General features: G+C 31.6%; 1 protein-coding gene across 1 annotated transcript; it reads left to right on the top strand.

Moving 5' to 3' along the window:
* Nucleotides 1-1,965: 1,965 nt before the first annotated feature.
* Nucleotides 1,966-19,381, top strand: LOC135834242 (protein embryonic gonad-like). The gene is made up of 3 exons (XM_065348074.1): nucleotides 1,966-2,694; nucleotides 13,210-13,287; nucleotides 17,997-19,381. Exons 1-3 carry the CDS (start codon nucleotides 2,614-2,616, stop codon nucleotides 18,969-18,971), a joined length of 1,134 nt encoding a protein of 377 aa, XP_065204146.1. The 5' UTR covers nucleotides 1,966-2,613; the 3' UTR covers nucleotides 18,972-19,381.
* The last annotated feature ends 1,856 nt before the right edge of the window (nucleotides 19,382-21,237 follow it).

Genomic DNA, 21,237 nt, shown 5'->3' with positions numbered 1-21,237 from the left:
TGGGCAGCTAAAAATCGAGTTGTGTGTTATACTCAACCTGTTTAACGAATTTATCCGCATATGAGCCGATTCTGGAGTGGACACCTCAAGAGTGGTTATTTTACCAGCTTTTTTTCAAAATAAAAATATTCAAAAATCAAAAATTTCTCGTTTGCGTGAAAATTTTCAAAATTTGCGCGAATCGCTGCATTTTGTCATGAACTAACCCCACAAGGGCGAATTTCGCCATTTCCAGCTATTCTGGAGGCTCCAACGCGATTTTTCAATTTCTCCAGAATTTTCAATTTGCTCCAGAAGGCGTGATTATGAAGTTAGGCAGCTAAAAATCGATTTGTGTGTTATACTCGAACTGTTTAGCGAATTTATTCACATTTGAGCCGATTCTGAAGGGGACACCTCAAGAGTGGGTTTTTGACCAGCTTTTTTCATAATAAAAATATGCAAAAAGTAAAGGGAGGCCCGAGAAAGGCTGGAAATGGCGAAATTCGCTCTCGTGTGGTTAATTAATGACAAAATACAGCGATTCGCGCAAATTTCAAAAATTTTCTCACAAACGAGAAATTTTTGGTTTTTGGATATTTTTATTTTGAAAAAAAGCTGGTCAAAAAACCACTCTTGAGGTGTCCGCTCCAGAATCGGCTCAAATGTGGATAAATTTGTTAAACAGGTCGAGTGTAACACACAACTCGATTTTTAGCTGCCCAACTTCATATTCACGCCTTCTGGAGCAAATTGAAAATTCTGGAGAAATTGAAAAATCGCGCTGGAGGCTCCAGAATGGCTGGAAATGGCGAAATTTGGATGGGGGGGGGGTTAATATCAGTTTTGGGACTTACTTTGACCATTTTTATTGGTCAAGTACGTACTTTTTAAAAAAAACATAAAAAAATCACCAAAACAGTCAATTTTGGATTTTCAAAAATTCGCCAAAAATCGAAAAATGAACTTGGGCAGCTGAAAATTTGGATTTGGGGGTTTTAGAACATGCTCTTTCCAAAAATCGCGGTCTCGTTCAAATCGGAGGCGGACATCTCAAGAGGTTCCCTTGTCAGAACAGAACTCTAAAAGTTGTCTTGGATTTCGATGAGAATGACTTTGGTTAGGTAATTCATAATCTCAAATACTGTCTTTTAAAAACTGAGTCAAACTTCTCTGACACAAGTGGGGCAAGGGCTAGAGCGAAAAAACCACGATTTTTTCGGAAATTACTTCTCTTTGAGGACTCATATTTCCTCTCCAAGGACAGTTCAACTCAAAATAAAAGTTCCCCCTATAAATTTGTTCAATACGATGTCTCAAATATCCTCTAAAAACTATTCTTCGCTCTGTAAAAAAGCTCAAAATCCATAAAAATACGAGTTTAATCGTTTTACGCGATTAGACCAATTAAAACTCGACCACAATGAATGAACCAAATCGAACCTTTATCTCACCTATCAATTCATCACTAATTACGTTACGAGAATACACATATAATACCTACCTAAAAGATAAAAATGTACGTTTTATCAGCACCGACCAGGCACAAAATACGCACATATTGGTTAGCTGTTCAGGTACATTAATTTTTTTCTTCATTGTACTATGTACGCAAACGCACATACGTCAGCTTCAAAAGTGACCATCGTCATCGATATCAAAAAAATCTTTTTCTCGAATTTCACTTTCATAATTATTGTGCTTCAATTATGTACTACACGAGAATTAGTTCATTATAGTCCGCGAATTTGATCAAGTTTTTCGCAAAAAATTGTGATCCAAAAGTCGACTCGGATGCTTCGGTGGTCTTCAAAGTCTGAGACAAATTCTACATAGTACATACGGACGTACCTATGATAAATCAAACAAACACGTTCGCGATTGGTGCTGCACTCTGACGGGAGGTTGCCACACGAGCAGTATAGGAAACAGGTTGAATTCGCCTCGGGGAGAAGATGTTCCAATAGGGAGAAGCTACTTTCGAGTTTCATTGACAACGTATTATCCTCGACACGAAGAGAACCGCCGCTGATACCCGGTGAAAAATTTTCTCGTATAGTTCTCGCCGGCGCGGGCGCAACATCAACCAGTTCGCATAAAATTACCGCACGTTCCTAGTCGTATTAAATGCGTATACGTTTGTGTGCGTGAACTAAGTAAACAGAATCGTCTAATTTGTTTTTTTTTTGTTTCAATCTCGGTTTCAATTTTTTAAATTTTTCTCTCGCAATTGACAGCTTAATTAATTTTTTTTTTTTTGAGCCTTATTTATTGACCTCTGTAATCGTATCGTGTCGCGAGTGTTTTGCCAATATTGGCCATCTGCAGTGATCGCGAAATAAGACTGGCTTATTTTATATTTTGTTTTAATCATGTTTTCGAGTACAGTCGTGAAGTGACATTTTGAACCCAAATTATAATTATTTAATCCATCGAAATCGATTATTGTGCATTTTATAATCTGGAATTTTAAATGTGACTCGTCCATCGCCGGATCGCAAACCGTTCTTCTGGACCTTTCGAAGGATTTCATCACTTTACACAAAGCCATCATCGCAAAAGCATTATAACGCCGGATTCACCCAATTAGTATGCAAAAGGGATAAATTTTCAGATGAGTAATGCGGCCACGTTATGGATCATCATGGAGCCACAGGCCCCTCGTTACCTGCACGATGGTGGGGCCCTGCGACTACAGTAGCCAGTGCGGATGTCGTAAGTACATACATAAATTACGCACCTGTTGCTACCTAATATGTACTTGTGTACGAGTATTTACACTATTTTTATATACTCGCTATATAGGTATACCTATTATTATCACCCGTGAGCAAATTAACGCCTCTCTTATCACTTCTCTACTTCGTACATACCTACACCGATATAGCTACCTAATGCCTTGGGTACCGACTTTTTCTTCTCTACACCATATTAATTGATAAGTGTAGGTAAAATAAAAAAAAAATAAAAAATGATTGCGATAAAAACGGTCATACTTTACAATGTATCTCGTCGAACAAATACCCTACACTTTTCATTAATTAGTTATCTATATCTCCATTAATAAGCGGATCAATTTCAAGACGTGCTGCTTAATTTGCAATATCGAACGGTACAATTACTCCTTTTTTTGAATGGATCATTTTGCTTCACTTTTGATAAGAAAAGCGCTAAGTTATTGAAACGTTTAAAGATTATCGCGAAAGAAATTCATTCATTAGGTGGTCAGATAGAGAAAATTATCGCGGAGAATTTGTGTTGTATAATTATTTATTAGCTTCGGTTATGCAATATTTTTGCAAACTGGTTGATTTTTTTTCGATTTGAGTGTTGAAGGGGTAAGTGGGCATGTATTATCCTCTGTTTAGTATTTATTTTAAATGATCATTTCAATTGCAAAAAATAAAAAAATAAAATAAAAAAAAATTGCAAAGCTTATCTAGGTAATTTTTTTTCAATTTTTAAATTTTTACAACAAAATTTCCATATTTTTATTTTTAAATTTTTATAACAAAATTGTCATATTTTCAGTGTATAAGTAGTTAGGTAGGTATCCATTTCTCAGATCCCCCCCCCCTGCATAGGTAACCATTCACATATCTACTAATAAATATGCAGTACATTGTATAGTTATAGGTACATACAATACAGCTAAAAATAATATTTATTACGCGTAAAAAATTCTAAAAGAAGGAGTAAACCAACCGTGAAAATCTGGAGAGAATTGAAAAAAATAACGAGGAGGAGTTTTCCAAACAATAATTTACGAGCAAGAAGGTGGGGAAATCAAAGCAATCCAAATGTCACGACTCCTCCCACGATTTCACAAGGAATTCTTTGAACCACCTTGGAATATAAAATATGCCATGAATTATCCGTAAATAAATTTACATCGTTGAATATTTCAATTTTTTTTCAACTTTTTGAAATTTTTTCAAAAGAATGGCATTTTAAACAGAAATTAAGTAGGTAGGTATCTAATCTCGAAAATAAATAGGAAATTCAAAATACGTTTTTAAATAGGTACGATTTCCGAGAACAAAAATTATTTAAATTTCAAGATACGGACGGAAACGAAAAATCAAGTTAATGGACCTGCTAGAAATTTGCTGTAAAATTTTTACCATCCAAAATTTTTTGCAGTTTCCTCCTCCAGAATTTTTTTTGGAACAGGGGTATAAAAGTGAAACCAAAACGAAATCAAATGATATTTTCGGTACCTAGTTAAAAAAAAAACAAAAAAAAACGGAATCAATGAAAATTTTAAGCTAAAATATGTTGTAAATTGCGTATCTATTTTTTTCATTTTTCTGTTCGTATAGGTATAGATAAATGGAAATAAATGTTCAAATTTTAGACTACCTATTTTAATGGGTACATTTTTCATGATTTTTGAAAAAAATTCCATCTTAGCGTAGAAAATAATTTAAAAATAAATGAAAATGGAAAAGTTTATTTGCAAGTTTGCTATGTAATAAAAATCACCAACATCATCAAATTTCGTGGTTTTTAACCAAATTTCTCCTGGATTTCAAAAATTTCAAAATGAAATGTTGAATGAATGAATGAATGAATAAATAAATAATTTATTTAAGGACTCTTCAGCATCTAGGCTTTTTTGCGTTTCGAAATTGAAAACCGTCCGATATTTGATCTAATATCTTAGTCCAATTTTATTATGACGTGAAAACTTTTCATTGTGAGCTGATGGAGTTGTCAAAAAAATATACATGGATATTAAATGTTTCGTTAAAATTATTGTTGTGACTCTTGAAAAAATTTAGGAGGAGAAAATTGGAAGAATTTTCATGGGATACTTGTATTTTATAGTAAATTTCCATTAATTTGAGCTTTCGCTTTCGTCTGAATCTTTAAATTTGGTTTTTGAAATGAAAAAAGGTAGGTAGGTAGGTAATCAGTGGCGTAGCCAGGATTTTCTCAAGGAGGGGGCAAAACCAGATTTTTAGGGATGAAAAGTCGAAATGAGGGGTAATTTTCTGGAAACATATCGTAATGTGTGGTGTGTAGCGTCACATATTATTGGCTATTTAGCATTGGCGTTCTTTCGGTTGTAACTTCTCGAATCTCGTTATGTAAATAAACATTCATTACGATCTTGATAATCAATCTGTTCATTACCAATGTTTTACATTTGGTTCTTATATTTACTATATTTGGTGACCCCGATTCAAAATAAAATGCCTGGTGACGGAGAAGTATTCGAAGACGCAAATGATCAACAACAATTGCATGTTGCATTGCGGTGATTATCGGAATCTCAACAAAAAAACTAAACCAGATAGATATCCTTTACCTCATGCTCAGGATTGTTCCAGTCTTCTGTATGGCAAATCAATTTTTTCTACGATTGATCTGGTAAGAGCTTATCAACAAATACCTGTTAACGAAGCAGATATTGAGAAAACTGCCATCACCACCCCATTTGGGTTGTTTGAATTCCCTTTCATGCCTTTTGGCTTACGTAATGCTGCTCAAACATTTCAAAGATTTATGCATGAGCTTACCCGAGATTTAGACTTTGTTTTTGTTTACATTGACGATATTATTGTGGCATCTACCTCTGAAAGTGAACATTTACGACATTTAGAAATACTATTCAAACGTTTACAGGATTATGGCGTTACTATAAATGTAGCAAAATGTTGTTTTGGTGCTTCTATTGTAAAGTTTTTAGGTCATGAAATTTCACCTGATGGAATGAAACCTTTGAAAGATAAAATTGAAATCATCTCAAATTATCCTATTCCGACTAGAGTTGATCAACTACGTAGTTTTTTAGGTATAGTTAATTACTATAATCGATTTATACCTCATATGGCAGAATTACAAATTCCTTTACAGAAATTAATTGCTGGTCGTAGGAAAAATGATAGATCTCTCATTCAATGGAATGATATTTTAGATGATGCATTTCAGAAATTGAAACTTGGTTTAGCTTCTAAAGTATTATTGGTCCATCAATCTCCTGATGCTCAGTTATCAATCATGGTGGATGCCTCGGAGTTTGGTATTGGAGGAGTAATTCAACAGCTTGTTGATAATAATTGGCAACCTTTAGCATTTTTCTCTAGAAAACTATCCCCTTCTCAACTCAACTATAGTGTTTATGACAAGGAATTGTTGGCTATTTTTGAAACAATTAAACACTTTCGATATTTATTAGAAGGCAGGAATTTCTATATATTCACTGATCACAAACCTTTAACATATGTATTTCATCAAAAACTAAGCAAGGCTTCTCCTCGTCAGTTGCGACAGTTGGACTTTATATCACAATTTTCCACAGATATTCGTCATATATCTGGTCAAAATAATGTTGTCGCTGATGCTCTTTCAAGAATTGAAACAATTACAACACCTGATGTGATTAATTATACAGAATTAGCAATTGCTCAAGCTAATGATGTTGAATTTCGAAGCTTGTTGGAAAATAATTCAAAATCTTCTCTAACTCTTGTCCCATGTACTTTACATGATTCAGAAAAAACACTATATTGTGATATTTCTACAGGTCGTTATAGGCCTTTTGTTCCACTTCTGTTTCGCCGTAAAATTTTTGACACTTTTCATAATTTAAACCATCCTGGGGTTAGAGCTTCACGTAAAATTATATCTCAACGTTATGTTTGGCCCAGTATCAATAAAGATATTAATCATTGGGTAAGACAATGTATTTCATGTCAAAGGTCAAAAATTCATAAGCATACTCAAACAGAATTGTCCAATTTTCCTGTATTGTCAGAACGTTTTCATCATATTCACATTGACTTGGTTGGACCCTTACCTTCATGCGATGGCTTTAGATATTGTTTAACAGCAATTGATCGTTTTTCTCGTTGGCCTGAAGTTTTTCCGATTAAAGATCAAACTGCTGAGACAGTTGCAAAAACATTATTTCAAGGTTGGTTCTGTAGATTTGGCATTCCATTGAAAATCACTACTGATCAAGGTCGTCAGTTTGAATCTAACCTTTTTCGATCTTTAGCATGTTTAATGGGTACCAAAGTTATCCACACTACAGCTTTTCATCCATCCTCCAATGGTCTTATAGAACGGTTTCATAGAACTTTGAAACAAGCCATTAAATGCAAATATACTAATAATTGGGTAGAACTTCTTCCATCAATTTTATTAGGGCTTCGCTGTTCTATCAAAGAAGACTTGAACACTTGCCCAGCTGAAATGATTTATGGTACTACTCTACGTCTTCCTGGTGAATTTATTGCTCCTTCTAATCATATCTATGATACAGAAGGATTTCTTTCTAATTTGCGTGAAAAGATGAATTCTTTGAGTCCTGCTCCAACTTTTCATCATTTATCAAAAAACAAAATTTTTTATGTTCCAAAAGACTTACACTCTGCTGATTATGTTTTTCTTAGAGATGATAAAGTAAAAACTTCATTTCAACAACCTTATTTAGGACCTTTCAAAGTTGTTAAAAAAAATGATAAAAATTTTGAAATTTTGATTAAAGGTAAACATGTTAATGTTTCTGTAGATCGTTTAAAGCCAGCTTATTTATGTAATTCAGATCGTTCCTAAACTTAAGTTTTTTTTTTTTTTTTTTTTTTTTTTTTTTTTTTTTTAAGAAATCAGTGGTATTATAATATCTAATAATTTATTCATTATTTATTTTAAAGGGGGGATGTATATGTAGCGTCACATATTATTGGCTATTTAGCATTGGCGTTCTTTCGGTTGTAACTTCTCGAATCTCGTTATGTAAATAAACATTCATTACGATCTTGATAATCAATCTGTTCATTACCAATGTTTTACATTTGGTTCTTATATTTACTATAGGTGATTTTATGAAAACGAAGGTAAAATTACTGCTCGAGCGAAGCGAGAGCGAAAATATTTAGCAAAAATGGGTCAGAACAACAAAAAAACGTCCATTTTTGCATGTTTTCTTTCAAATTTTCGCTCTCAAGGGGAGGCCATGCCCCCCTTCGCCCCCCTGGCTACGCCACTGTAGGTATAATTTTTAAGAGGAAATTGAGAGAATGCAAATTTACAAAACGAGTAATTACGTCAATAAATTTTTTTTTCGAATATCAATAACCTGTAATTTTTCAATTCAACTTTTTGCTTGAAAATGCTTGAAATTTACTTCGCTGAGTTATTCTGGACTGTGAAAGCAGTTGGAAGGAAGTGAACCAAACTCCTTGAAAAAAGTCCGCTAATCCAACGATCCTTTCAGCTCATTTTTGAAAAGAATAAAAAAAAAGTTAATTCTGAGTTGGAGTTGAAAAAAAAAACGCTTTGCTTAACCTCGAATATCGATGCAGTCGCGATGATTTTCTTCGATTTCAAAAACAAAAATTATTTTACAATATTTTAAAATTTTGAAAAAGCAAAACAGAAGACTGGATTTTTTTTTGAAATCTCTGACAATAAAAACATAAAAAAATTTTCTGGGTTTGATAATTTCTATTTTGAATAAAAATTAGAGAGTAAAAAAATTGAAAATAATATGTAGAAATTTCATTTTGGAATTTGAAGAAGAACTTGGATATGGATATTGAAGTTGAGAAAATCACCAAATTTTCAAAACCGATTCCCATAAACGAATTGGTTCAAAAAGTACATATATGTATATGTATTTCTCATACGAGTTTATTAGGTACTTGGTCTTTCAAAATGAGGATTTTTTGTTCTGAAATTTTAATTTGTACATCAATAGCATGATTATGTTTTGATATCAAATTCAACAAAAGTTACAAAAATTTCAAGATGATTTTTTTTTTCAAAATTGAAAAGTCTCGTGACATGATTCTGTTTCATTCCAATTTTGTCGCGATATGAAAATTTTTCCCTTTGATTTGTTTTTTGAGGGTAAAACCTTTTCTTTTGGGAGTTTTATAAAATAATGAAAGAAAAAATAAACGAAAACAATTCAAAGTCATCAATTTAACCCTCTGTTTGTATTTTGTATATTCACATACTCGTTTTGAAGAATCCTCTGTTTTGAAAGTGGTCAACTTGTCAAATTTAGTCTGTTGTTATTTTTTTTCAAATATTGCAATTAAATTTTTCAGTTCAACTTCTCTCTTGAAAATTTTTGAAATTCATCTGTCAAGCTTCTTCTGGAAATTTTTTAAAGTTCATTTTAGTAGGAAACAAATCCAAACACGACTTGGGTAACGAAAATTCTTGGTGTCGTTGAAGGGGCTAATTCAGTTATATTTTATAAATAAGAATAATTTGTAACATTTCTTTTTTTCTTTTTTTTTCAAATCACACTTGAATGACCAAAAAGAGCTAAAAACAATCCGATTCCTCGAATTTTTTCTGTAAAGACCGAAAAGTTCATAATTATTACCTACTTACTTCTCATAAAATTCAAATTGTTCACGAATTTTTTTTCAAAATGGAAAATTTTGGAAACTGACAATAAGATTGGATGAAATTTCTTTAAAATAGAAACCGAGGGAGGAGGAGGAGGAGGAGGAGGAGGGTTAGAGTGGAAATGATGCATTTACACTAGGCTCAGGTTTTTTTCAAGCACCTGGGCCAAATTTTATTCTGTTTTTAATTTAAAATTTTCATTTCATTAAGTGAAAATATTATTTGTGAAAATTATTAGTAATTCAGTGGACAGTTTCGTCGCCTGGGAGTGTATTTTTGAACTCATATTTTTCAAAAAAAAAAATTTTTTAAAAACACGTAACTTTACAAATTTTTGAAAATCTTCATTTTTTAAGGTAGATATTTTACGTAGTAATCATCACATTTTCAAGTCCATTTCTGTTGAGGATGGCAAAAATTTGTATCTTTAGAGCAGAATTTTTTGAGAAAAAAAATTCAAAATGTGCGATTGAGGAACGAGTGAGCTTTCAAATATGACATCATTTCTAGAAACTTGCAAGGCATTAGATTTTCTCATCACTATTCATAGTAGGCATTCCTACATGAAATTTTTAGGCTGCATATTTGGATAATTTGAAAACTTCTCCAGCACCTTTGATTTTTTGATTGAGCAGATCATAGAACCTTCTTTCATTTTGAAAAAAAAGAAGTATTTTATTCCGACATTAAGATTTAGGACTTGATAAACAAATTCTCTCTTAGCGGTCAAGATTTTAGTTTTTTTCATTTTTGGTCAAAGACATTTCTTTCACAAAGTTTTTATTTCTTCTCAACTGAAGAACTGCCAGACGATCTTTTTTTTATAGTACAATTTTTTTCTTCTGAATTAAAAAAAAAATGTTTTCAAAAAGTGCTTTTGACCAATGTTTTTTACTCATATTGTTGAATTATTTTTGAAACAAATTTCCAATTTATATTCATTTGTTTTGTTGGAAATGAAGTATTTGAGATTTTTCAAAACTTTCATTTTCCAAAATAATTTTTCTTTGAAAGCTCAACTTTTTTGTGTTTTACCCAACTGGTCAGGGTACCCTATTTCACTCTTCAAAGCAATTTGTTTTCCCAACATGAAAACCTAGAGAACCTCAAAAGGGCTGAGAAGAAAAATTACCTAGTCGTATTTTCTTGAAACTTCAAAAATCAAAAATCGAGGAAATTGGTTTACTTGAAAAAGTTTATGGAATCCGAAAATGACTTTGTTTTTTTATTTTGAAAACAATACTGATGTCGCTATGAATTTTTGAAGTAGTGCAAAACCGGTCATTTTCGCAATCTTGGCCAATGCAGATTGAAAAATCCCACTTTTTGGTCTAAACTATTGATTAGCCCATTTTCAACCAAAACACTGAAAAAATGTTCCAAATTGTTGCCCAGTGTAATAAATGCATTATAATTCTTTTACATGTTCTAGTTTTTCAAATAGGTACGTAATTAGAAAAATACTTATCGTGATTTTTTTATTGAAAAATAGGCGATAAGTGAATTAAGTATATTCACAACACAGAAATTAATAATATATGTACCTGATTAGAAAATATACCTATCGGAAAACCGAACTCACCTACTCATAAAAAACAACCACCACACGAAGTTTCATAATAATTTTAAAATTCTTCTTCCGGCACACCATCGATTTTTGAATCGAAATTTCGAATCTGTAACAAAAAAAACATTCCACACACATTAGCACCAATTTCAAAATTATTTAATTAGATGAAAATATCAAAGAATGAATTTATCGCGAGGTAATTATGAACATAAAAATCAAATCTACCATAACTTTAAACAAATGAATTAACTTAATTAGGTTAATTACATAGGTATAAGTATACAAATTAGACCTTATTTCGAGAATAATCACCCGAGAACTGATGCTTTCATAGAATTTACTCTCAGGTAATTTTTTTGGTTCATTGCAACGGTTGAAAAAAAAATCTAAAAATATTCAACGATTTACTCAATTCTTACCAATCTTGTGCAAGTGGCATAATTTTATGGTGTAAAATACAGAAACAACGAAATTAACTGCCATATTCAATGAGCCGAGTTACCTTTATCTGGATTCATAATGGACCACTTCACCTAAATTTTAAAATTTTAATTTATTTTTTCTTAGTTACTTTTTTATTTTTTTTTCATTAACGTGAGGTGCCTTTACTGCAGTTTAACTATACCTACTTACTTTCTGTTGTAAATGAAAATATTCAAATTTTTACGTAGAAAAAAAAAATTGTGAAACTTTGTTAGGCTGTGGCTGTGCATCGTTAAAGGTACGTAGTTCTTATTTTGAATTTTTTTTTCTTTCCACTACACCCTGAAGCTGTCGGATTTTTGAAAAAAATTAGTCCATTTAATAATAATAAAAAAAAACGACACCAAGAATCTGAGATTAGAAAAACGAGAAAAAATTTTCAAGTAATAAAAACCACTGTAATAAAAATTTGAAAGTGTCAATAAGCTAAGTCATCCGTAATCTGTAAATAGTTTTCGTTACATTAAGGTCCTGCTTTTTGCTAAAATTATTAAAGTCTTTCTTTTTGCCAAAAATTGAAAAAAATTTCAACTTCAAAGCTTCTCGTGATGCATGTTTTTGAACATTTTTGAATCATTCCAATAAAAATTCTGATTAAGGCATGCAAATTTTGTCCACGGTTCACGTCCAGTCATCCACATTCCTCTTTATTCAAAATTATTTCACCTAAGAGAATTGATTTGCTTATTTGTGTTTTTTTCTGTTTTCTGAGGGGCCAATTATTTCAAGTTACCTATCTAATTTAGATCATTTTTTGTTCTCACAAAAATCAATTTTTTAACGTTGCAAATGAAAAGAAAATACAGGTTATAATTTTCTGTTCCATTGAAATAATTATAATTCACTTTGTTTCTCGAATACAAATTAAGAAAAATCTAGAACTTCATATTCACTCTAACAAATCCAGCTCCAAAAATGGTATCCATTTGCGATAATTGGAGTCCCAAAAAAAAGCAGTATTATCGCCAACACGCGATGAACTCAACTTAGTATGAAAACCAAAAATACTGTGCAGCATTATTAGGAGAAATCAACTGGGTGTTTTTCCCATGTCAATGAAAAAAAATCATCTATCGTCGGCTCGTTTGCTTTTCTTGTCGAATTTCATAAGGTCAAAGGCACCGCTGCCTTTAATAATGTCTAATTTTCGAGTACACATTACACGATGACTAAGTAGGTATAGGTCCATACATATAAGTATTTCGGACGTGTGTCTCGTATATCGACTATCGAATAAGCTTATTTACTTTAATATTCAATTACGCTACAAGATACGAGTATAATTTGAATTACGCGAGAATCTACTACTCCTTGCCCGGCCAAAAGCTGTAATTACCTACCTATATACGGCGCGATAATAGGCAATGGGAAAAAAGATTAACGCTTTTTTAAACGAGTACATATCCTATACATACTACACACTACACAGTATACACACACGTATTAAACAATTACCTACGCGATACCTATACTTATTTGTCCGACGTTTACTGTAGACCTATTAGTATCTGGTCACACCATCCATACTTACATAAATATCGTATGTAATGGGTTGTGATAGAGAGAGGTATCCGATACCTATACTTCCATATACCTACCCTTTAATTATTGTATAGCATAGTATATAGATTTAGGCGCAATTAGTTTCCATAAGTTCTTTTTTAATACGAGTGATTCACTTATGATATTACTTATCCACTGTCGCGAATTACTTACTTAGCCAATATTGAAATTTACTTTTATTGAAAAATGGTGATGGTGAAAAAGTTTGAGACTATGGATTTTTCCCTCGTTTTTTACAGATGAACCAGCTGTGCCGAGTATGTGGAGAGCCAGCGGCAGGATTTCATTTCGGAGCGTTTACCTGCGAAGGCTGCAAGGTATTTAGATCAAATTTTCTCTTATTTTACAGCTTATTTATGTAGGTGGTTTTAAGAAAAAGGACGAGATTTCAGATCAATTAAAAATAATATGCAGAAAAATACATATAATCAAAGTGCTTGAAAGGAACTCCATGAACCAAAACATTCTGATTTCAGAATCGAAAAAATATGCCCTAAAAACTCTTTAACCGAAGTAAGAGCCAAAGTTCATTTTTAGGATTTTTTGGGAAATTGCTGCTAATGCTATTATTACTTAGGTAATGCAAATTTTCAACCATTTCACGAAATATTTTTTTCCAAATTCGTTTTAAACGATCGACTCAAAAGCAATCAATTTCGAGTAATTTCCAGAGCCTTAAGCAAATTTTCAATTTTCTCCATAAATTTCAAATTGCTCCGGAAGGGTAAAAATTACGTGTAAAATATAAAAATAATTACGAGATAAATTGGCATTAAAATTACTGAAAGCATAGAATTTATTAATAATGCCAAAATCGAGCTTCCTTTTGCAAAAATTTATTTGAAAATTTGTTACCGTAGATCCATCATAAAAATAGTTACCAATAAAAAAAGTTGATAAAATATATTGTAAGAATCAAGAGAAATGTAACCAAACTGCCTCAAATAAGGAAAAAGTTGAAAAAATGTATCGAAAATTACCCACATGAAATATACACTTAGGTACTTAGACTTACATACATCTTGCAAAAATTTCAAAAAATTGATGAACTTGAAAATAACATTTAATTATCGTAAACAAGAATTAGACCTTCCGATGATCTTTGAAAAAAAAAACGATCATTGCAGCGTATGACTAAAATAAAATTAAACAATACTTAATCGAGAATCAATTTTTGAAAAAAAAATATTTTTGGAAATTTTCCCCCAAAAAATCAAGAAAAAATTTGAAAAGATCAATCACTAATTTATAAATGAAAATAGAAAATCAGAAAATCGATTTTTAAAAGAAGAAAAAGGGACCTTGTACTCGATGTTTGTTAAAGATGAAAATGAAACTACATGATATTTAAAACAAGTTAAGTAATACCTAATCTCGAAAATTACTCGTATCGATGAAATGAATCGCTTTTTGGAGTTTTATCAATAGATTTCGGATTAAGATCGGTTTTTGATTCGAAAGTTTATGTATACAGTAGACTACCGATTATCCGACCTAATCGGGGGGGGGGGGGGAAGGTGTGTCGGATACCAAAAAAGTCGGATAATCCGAAATGGATGTTTTAAGCGTAGAAATTAAGTGCATAAGCTTGAGAAGACAATTTTTTATTCAGAAAATCAAGTTTTGGCTCAAAGCAGGAACAAAAAATCAAAAAAATGATGAATAAACAAAAATAATGTACTTTTGTACATGAAAGACAATGAAATACTGACTCAAATTATAACTTTTTGAGATAAGTTGGATCAATTTCAAGGAAAATAACTTCGTTAGAATACAAAATGCTGCATACTGCATCATTATTTACACTCCAAAATCAAATATTAGGGGTTTTTCGGATTATCCGACCTTGGTGGGTCGGATAATGCGAAATGTAAGTCGGATAATTCGTACCGGATAACCCAAAAGTCGGATAATTCGGAGTCGGATAATTCGGAGTCTACTGTAGTAAAAAGCAAAATTTTTCATCATAATCGATTTTCAATCCTAATCGATTTTCGATCATAACAGATTTTCGATCATAAATGATTTTTGATCATAATTTATTCCTGATCATAATCGATTTTCAATCATAATCGATTTTCAATCATAATCGATTTTCGATCATAACAATTTTCGATCATAAATGATTTTTGATCATAATTTATTCTTGATCATAATCGATTTTCAAATCATCGATTTTCCAATTATCGATTTTCAATCATAGTCGATTTCCAATCATAGTCGATTTCCAATCAGAATCGATTTCCAATCAGAATCGATTTTCTAATTATCGAGTTTCAATCATAATCGATTTTCGATCATAATCGATTTTTGATCATAATCGATTTTCGATCATAAATGATTTTTGATCATAATCTATTTTTCATCATGATCGATTTTCAAATCATTGATTTTCTAATTATCGATTTTCAATCATAATCGATTTTCGATCATGAATGATTTTTGATCATAAATGATTTTCGATCATAAATGATTCTTTATCATAATTTATTTTTGATCATAATCGATTTTCTAATTATTGATTTTCAATCATAATCGATTTCCAATCATAATCGATTTTCGATCATAAAATGATTTTTGATCATAATCTATTTTTCATCATAATCGATTTTCAAATCATCGATTTTCTAATTATCGATTTTCAAATCATCGATTTTCTAATTATCGATTTTCAAATCATCGATTTTCTAATTATCGATTTTCAATCATAAACGATTTTTGATCATAATTTATATTTTATCATAATCGATTTTCAAATTATCGATTCTCAATCATAATCGATTTTCAATCGTAACCGATTTCAACCATAATCGATTTTCGGTCATAAACGATTTTTGATCATAATCAATTTTTGATTAGGAAATTCATTTTTTCAATCTAAGATTTATTTTTAATTTCGAACGTGTTTGATTATGAGATCGGAAATCGCAAATAAATCGACTTTGTGTCTTCGATTAATCGATTTTTTGAGAGGAAATCTGACAAGAACTGAAAAAAAATCATCGTTCAACGATTGAGTAAATTTGAAAAACCTTCTTATGATGAGTTGTGATTTTCCAACTCGCTAGTCTGATTTCTCATGCTGCGAGCATATTCTTGATCTTCAAAATTGCCTACTACATTTTATTTTATTTGATCAATTTTTCGTATTTTTCAACCATGTTTTCAACTGTTGTTATGCCACTTCAACAAATGTTATTCTTAAAAAGGTTGTCGCAAAAAATTTCTCAGTTTTGGTATTTTTAAAATTAATTTTATAATGAATTTCAGTTTTTTTTCTCCAATAGGTATATACGTTAATACTTACACTTTATTTTAAACAATTTCAAAAATTTTGCATAACTTTTTACAAATTTTTGTTATTTTGGACTTTTAACCACTTTTGACGGTGTTGATATTTATCATTTTCGATCAGTTTTTGCAAAATTCTGTTCTTTCCTTTTTTTTTTTTTTTTTACCGAAATGTTATCAATTTTTAGTTACTTGCTTGACTTACTTCCAGTGATTTAACCATTTTTTTTGTCATTTGAGGTAGTTTGGCAACATTTTTCTTGACTATTGCAATGTTTCATCAATTTTTCTCACATCTTGATTTTTTGTTATCTATTTTCAGAAAGTTTTCGTAAATTTTAGAAATTTATATAGAATATTTTCCTTAAATGTTATCAAGTTGCATCAAACTTTAATTTTGTTGAATTTCTATGAATTTATCAATCTTTTAGTGATATTTTCAATGATTTTTATATCATGAAGTTCTGATAGGTAATGCTTTGATAAAGAACTTTCAATAATTTTTTTGCCAATTAGGACACTGGGAAGAAATTCCTCTCAATTTTTATCAATTTTTTATATTTTAGAATTTTTTTGTTATTTTGGGCGTTTTTGCAATGTTTTTCTCAAATGTTACGACGTTTGTATCAAATTTTTATCACTTTTTACTGGGCTTACAGCATTTCAAATTGTTTAAAATTTTCTAAATTTTTCGTTATTTGTTACAGTTCAATCAACTTTTTTTCATTTTTTACTGTTTTCGGAGCATTCTAACAGATGCACGAGTACCTACCTATTGTCAGCAATTTTTGCTAAATCCTGCTCAATTTTTGCTAAATCCTGCTCAATTAGGCCATCTTTTATCAATTTTATGATAAATTTCAGTAATTTAGATAGTAATTTTACTGTTACCTATTTCGGTTCTTTATGAAAATCTTGCAAAATATTATTTTATTTTTTAATTGACAAATTTTTTGTAACTTTCCCAAGAAAAATAAAAACTATTGGTCAAGTCAAAGTTTTGATCTGGTTAGATCTTTTCAGACTTGATGAGATCCAGATCTGAAAAGATCTGATGAAACCAGCTCATGACTTCATCAGATCCCGACATTTCAAGCATCCAATTTAACTTTACCAGATCTGATCACATTTAATCAGAATAAATTGATCATACTATCAAATTTTTGATCGGATCCGGTCTATAGGATTGGATTCAAACATCTTCTGGATCCAATTAGATCTGACCAACTCTAATCAGATCAGAGTTTCGATCAGATAGAATCTGTTTAGACCTGATCAAATCCATTCATTTTGCTCCGGATTTATTTTCAAGCAATTTCCGCAGAATCAAACTTAATATTTCGCTCATGCATTGTTGAAAATGGAAAAAGTTTCCGCTTACAGTGCAATCTCATTTTTCTTATTTTTAAAAAGTTGGTTTTTATTGCATGAATGACTCTAATTTTTTGTCATTTTCCGAAGAGGTCTTTAAAGTTGAATTCATAATTTACATTTTAGCAGTTTTTTTTTTTTTTTTTTTTTTCAAATCGAATTTTCAAAAATTTACTAAAAATTCTAAAATACGTTTTATTGCATAAAATGTTGGTTACAAAGAAATTCAGCATAAACTTCCTTTGAGAATGACACCCCTAAAACTAGTAGATATGCTCCAATCTTGATCGAGTTAATCCTGCAGCTTCTTACGCTGCCTCTTCACCAAACATCAACACTAATCATACCGATATTCTGTTCGCAGTCGTTTTTCGGCAGAACGTACAACAATCTGAGCTCAGTATCGGAATGCAAAAACAACGGCGAATGCGTGATAAACAAAAAGAATCGCACCTCTTGCAAAGCGTGCCGTCTACGCAAATGCTTACTGGTAGGAATGTCGAAAAGCGGCTCCCGCTACGGACGTCGTTCCAACTGGTTCAAAATACACTGTCTGCTGCAGGAGCAACAGCTGCAACAGCATCAGCAACACCAGCTCCATCAGCAGTCCAATTCGCCGGTGCAGACGAAAAAACCACCTTGGGAGTTCACCAGCGCCGCCGTCGCTGCCGCTACCAAATTAGATATAGACAACAACAACACCTCATCCGAGACCACCTCTGAATCGCCACCATTCATAATGCCACCTCATCAGTTAATGAAAGCCTCGTCCGAGGCGTCGTTTTGGTCAACTCGACCGTCACCTTTGACAGTTCCTCATCAGCATACCTTACCTTACTTCATATCGCCTTTTCTGCAAACTCCATTAGGGCAGCCGGTCACTCACAACTATTTGTTACCTTTTTTGCCAATCAGACCTCCGTTGCCATTAGAACCTCTGGTGATATCGTCCTCTCCGTCTTCCTCGTTACAATCTTCTCCTCCAAGTACGACAACGACGGCTATTGTCACGCCGTCCAAAAAACAACCCAGTCCAGTCGCCAGTCCACAAATCGACACGAATTCGTTGGAAAAACTAAGATCTTTGGGTCCTGTACAAGACCAACCTATCGATTTATCCTCAACTAATGCGGCCACTGGCGCTTCCCTTTCAAACCATCAGAACGACTTGGACGCAGATTCGGATCAAAGTCAAGATGACGACGACGATTCCTCGACATCCCCCAGTACCAAATGTAACGTAGTGCGAATTTCGCAACCTATCGAATTAGTCGACAAGTCTAACTCGACCTCGAGAACTATAAGTGTGCCTTTAGATTTGAGGTGTGCGAAATCGTGACCTTTACGAATATGTAAAGTGTATTTTATGGGTGATATCGTTCGTTTTTTTTTTTTCAATTTTTTTCATGTTTATCGTTATGTTCCTTTTTAGATACAAAATGCTTCCCAAAAATTTAGGTGCAATGTATTTTTGTAAATATTTTGTTATAATGTGTTTATTATGATTTTGTTTCGTTTTTTGCTTTTCTTCTTTTGTCGATTTTTTTTCTTTTAGTATATTTTTGTTACGAATATTTTGTTTGATGATTTTTAAAACGTCACGATGTTCGGTTAGATATAATGTTTTTGCGCGCAAGAAATTATAAAATGTTGTAAATTTTTTTTATTAGGATTATTTTTTTTGCTTGGCACTTTGTAGATAATTTGTTTTTATTTCTTTTTTAAATAAATTATTCCGTATATTTTGAATATTTGCATTTTTTTCATTTTCTTTGGGTTTTGTGGGTTTTCAAAAATAAATTTGAAGATGTGGACTGAATAGGAGGATAATGTCCTTGAACGCTGTTTTCGATGGCAGACTTTTAAAAAAAATGATATAAGATGTCGAGAAAAGAAAAGACCTGGAGAGAAAGGACTTGATTCAAAAATAATAAATTTTGGAATTTTAAATTGAAGATTACAATAGGTAGTACCATCCATGAAATCTTATTAGACCAATATTAAAAGACTTTGAGAAATTGAAAAAATTTCAAACATTTTTGTTTTGTTCATTTTCAAAAATTTCGGGTTTTTAACTATTTTTTTTGTTGAAATTCTAGAAATTCCAAAATCAATCTTTTTTTAAATTTAAAACTCAAAAAATATTTAAAAATTTTTCGTTTTTAACAAGAGGAATCTCTTGGTCATTCAGAAATTGATTTTGCTATTTTTTTTTTTTTTTTGTTAATACCAATGTACATATATTCAATTCATAGGGCAGCATTCAGAAAAATTCCAGCTGCACAAACAGAAAATTGAGAGCCTCGTTGGCTGCAGAATTTTTCAAAAATATATAAACTACAAAAGTAGCATAAAGATAAAAAAAAATTGACTGCCAAGTTATCATACCAAAAATCTCATTTCTGATCACCCTAAAATAACATCAAGACGACCAATTCTGACATCGGTAGGTAAAATGATATTTTTGGGCACTTAATTTTCAAATAAGAGTAGTAAAATGTCGAAAACTACACCTTTTCTTGTCCAAGTTAAAAGTTGCTCTCAAAAAAGAAGTACTCAATTGCACATTTCAAAATTTTAGGAGTCTTTTGAAAAAATTTCAGCCAAAGAAATTTTTTGGCACAAGAAATACACTTTTTTTAGCTCATACATCAAAACTATTGTTCAAAAACATGTTTGTATAGTCAAAATATGGATTTAAAAAAATCCAAAAAAGGCATTGGAATTTCTTTTTTTTAAAAATGAGTAGAAAATACATTTTTTTCAAACACTCCGGAAGAGTCCTTCAAATAGCATTAAAATGCGAAAAACATAATCATTAAAATAATCCCTCGCAATTTTAGAGCCACAATCGAAAAATTCGAGATTTTGAAGAAATTATCTCTGAAAATACCACAATTTCTACTTCTATCAAAATGAAATTGAGCCTTCAAATATGATTGCAAGTCAATAATGTGATCACGAATGTGGAATTTGACCCAAAATAGCTCAATCTTGAAAGTTACAGGAAAAATCAAATGGAAAATTATCGAGCACTTACTGGTGTGATTCAAATTTAAATTCTTCAATTTATTTGAAAAAATATGCGTAAACGCCTTCTTTAGGGGTGCCTAAAATGGGGAGCTCTAAAAAAAGGGTTCAAAATTTACGAATATACGGGAAGCTTAATTCAACTTTTTCATACAGATTATTGAATATATACCTCAAAACGTTATGTTTGGCGCAAATCGCAGGTTTCTAGTTTTCCAGGGGTTCCCAAAATATCGAAATTTCGAAAAATTGGAAAATTGGGTTTTCGAGTAACAGCGCAAAATTTTATTGAGCTGAAAATTTGGTAGGATGGAGGTCTTTCAGATATTAATAAACTGTAAAAAGCGTTTTAGCGGGGCTCAAAGGAGATAGTTCAAAATGGAGGTTCCAAAATTTTCCAAAAATCAAAACCCCTCCAATTTCTGCCCCCGAGGGTCGAAAATAAAAAAATCTCCTGGCTTGAAACAGACATTTAATGCTAAAAAAGTTTTTGAAATTATTTATACTCAGTGGTTCCTAAAATCATTTTTTATTCGCAACTTTGGGAACCCCTGGAGCCCAAGAAATGGCCATTT

The sequence above is a fragment of the Planococcus citri genome, chromosome 2 (assembly GCF_950023065.1).
Source record: "Planococcus citri chromosome 2, ihPlaCitr1.1, whole genome shotgun sequence".
NCBI classification, from domain to species: domain Eukaryota; kingdom Metazoa; phylum Arthropoda; class Insecta; order Hemiptera; family Pseudococcidae; genus Planococcus; species Planococcus citri.
The sequence above is the reverse complement of the archived record's forward strand: the minus strand, read 5'-3'. Positions and strand labels throughout refer to the sequence as shown.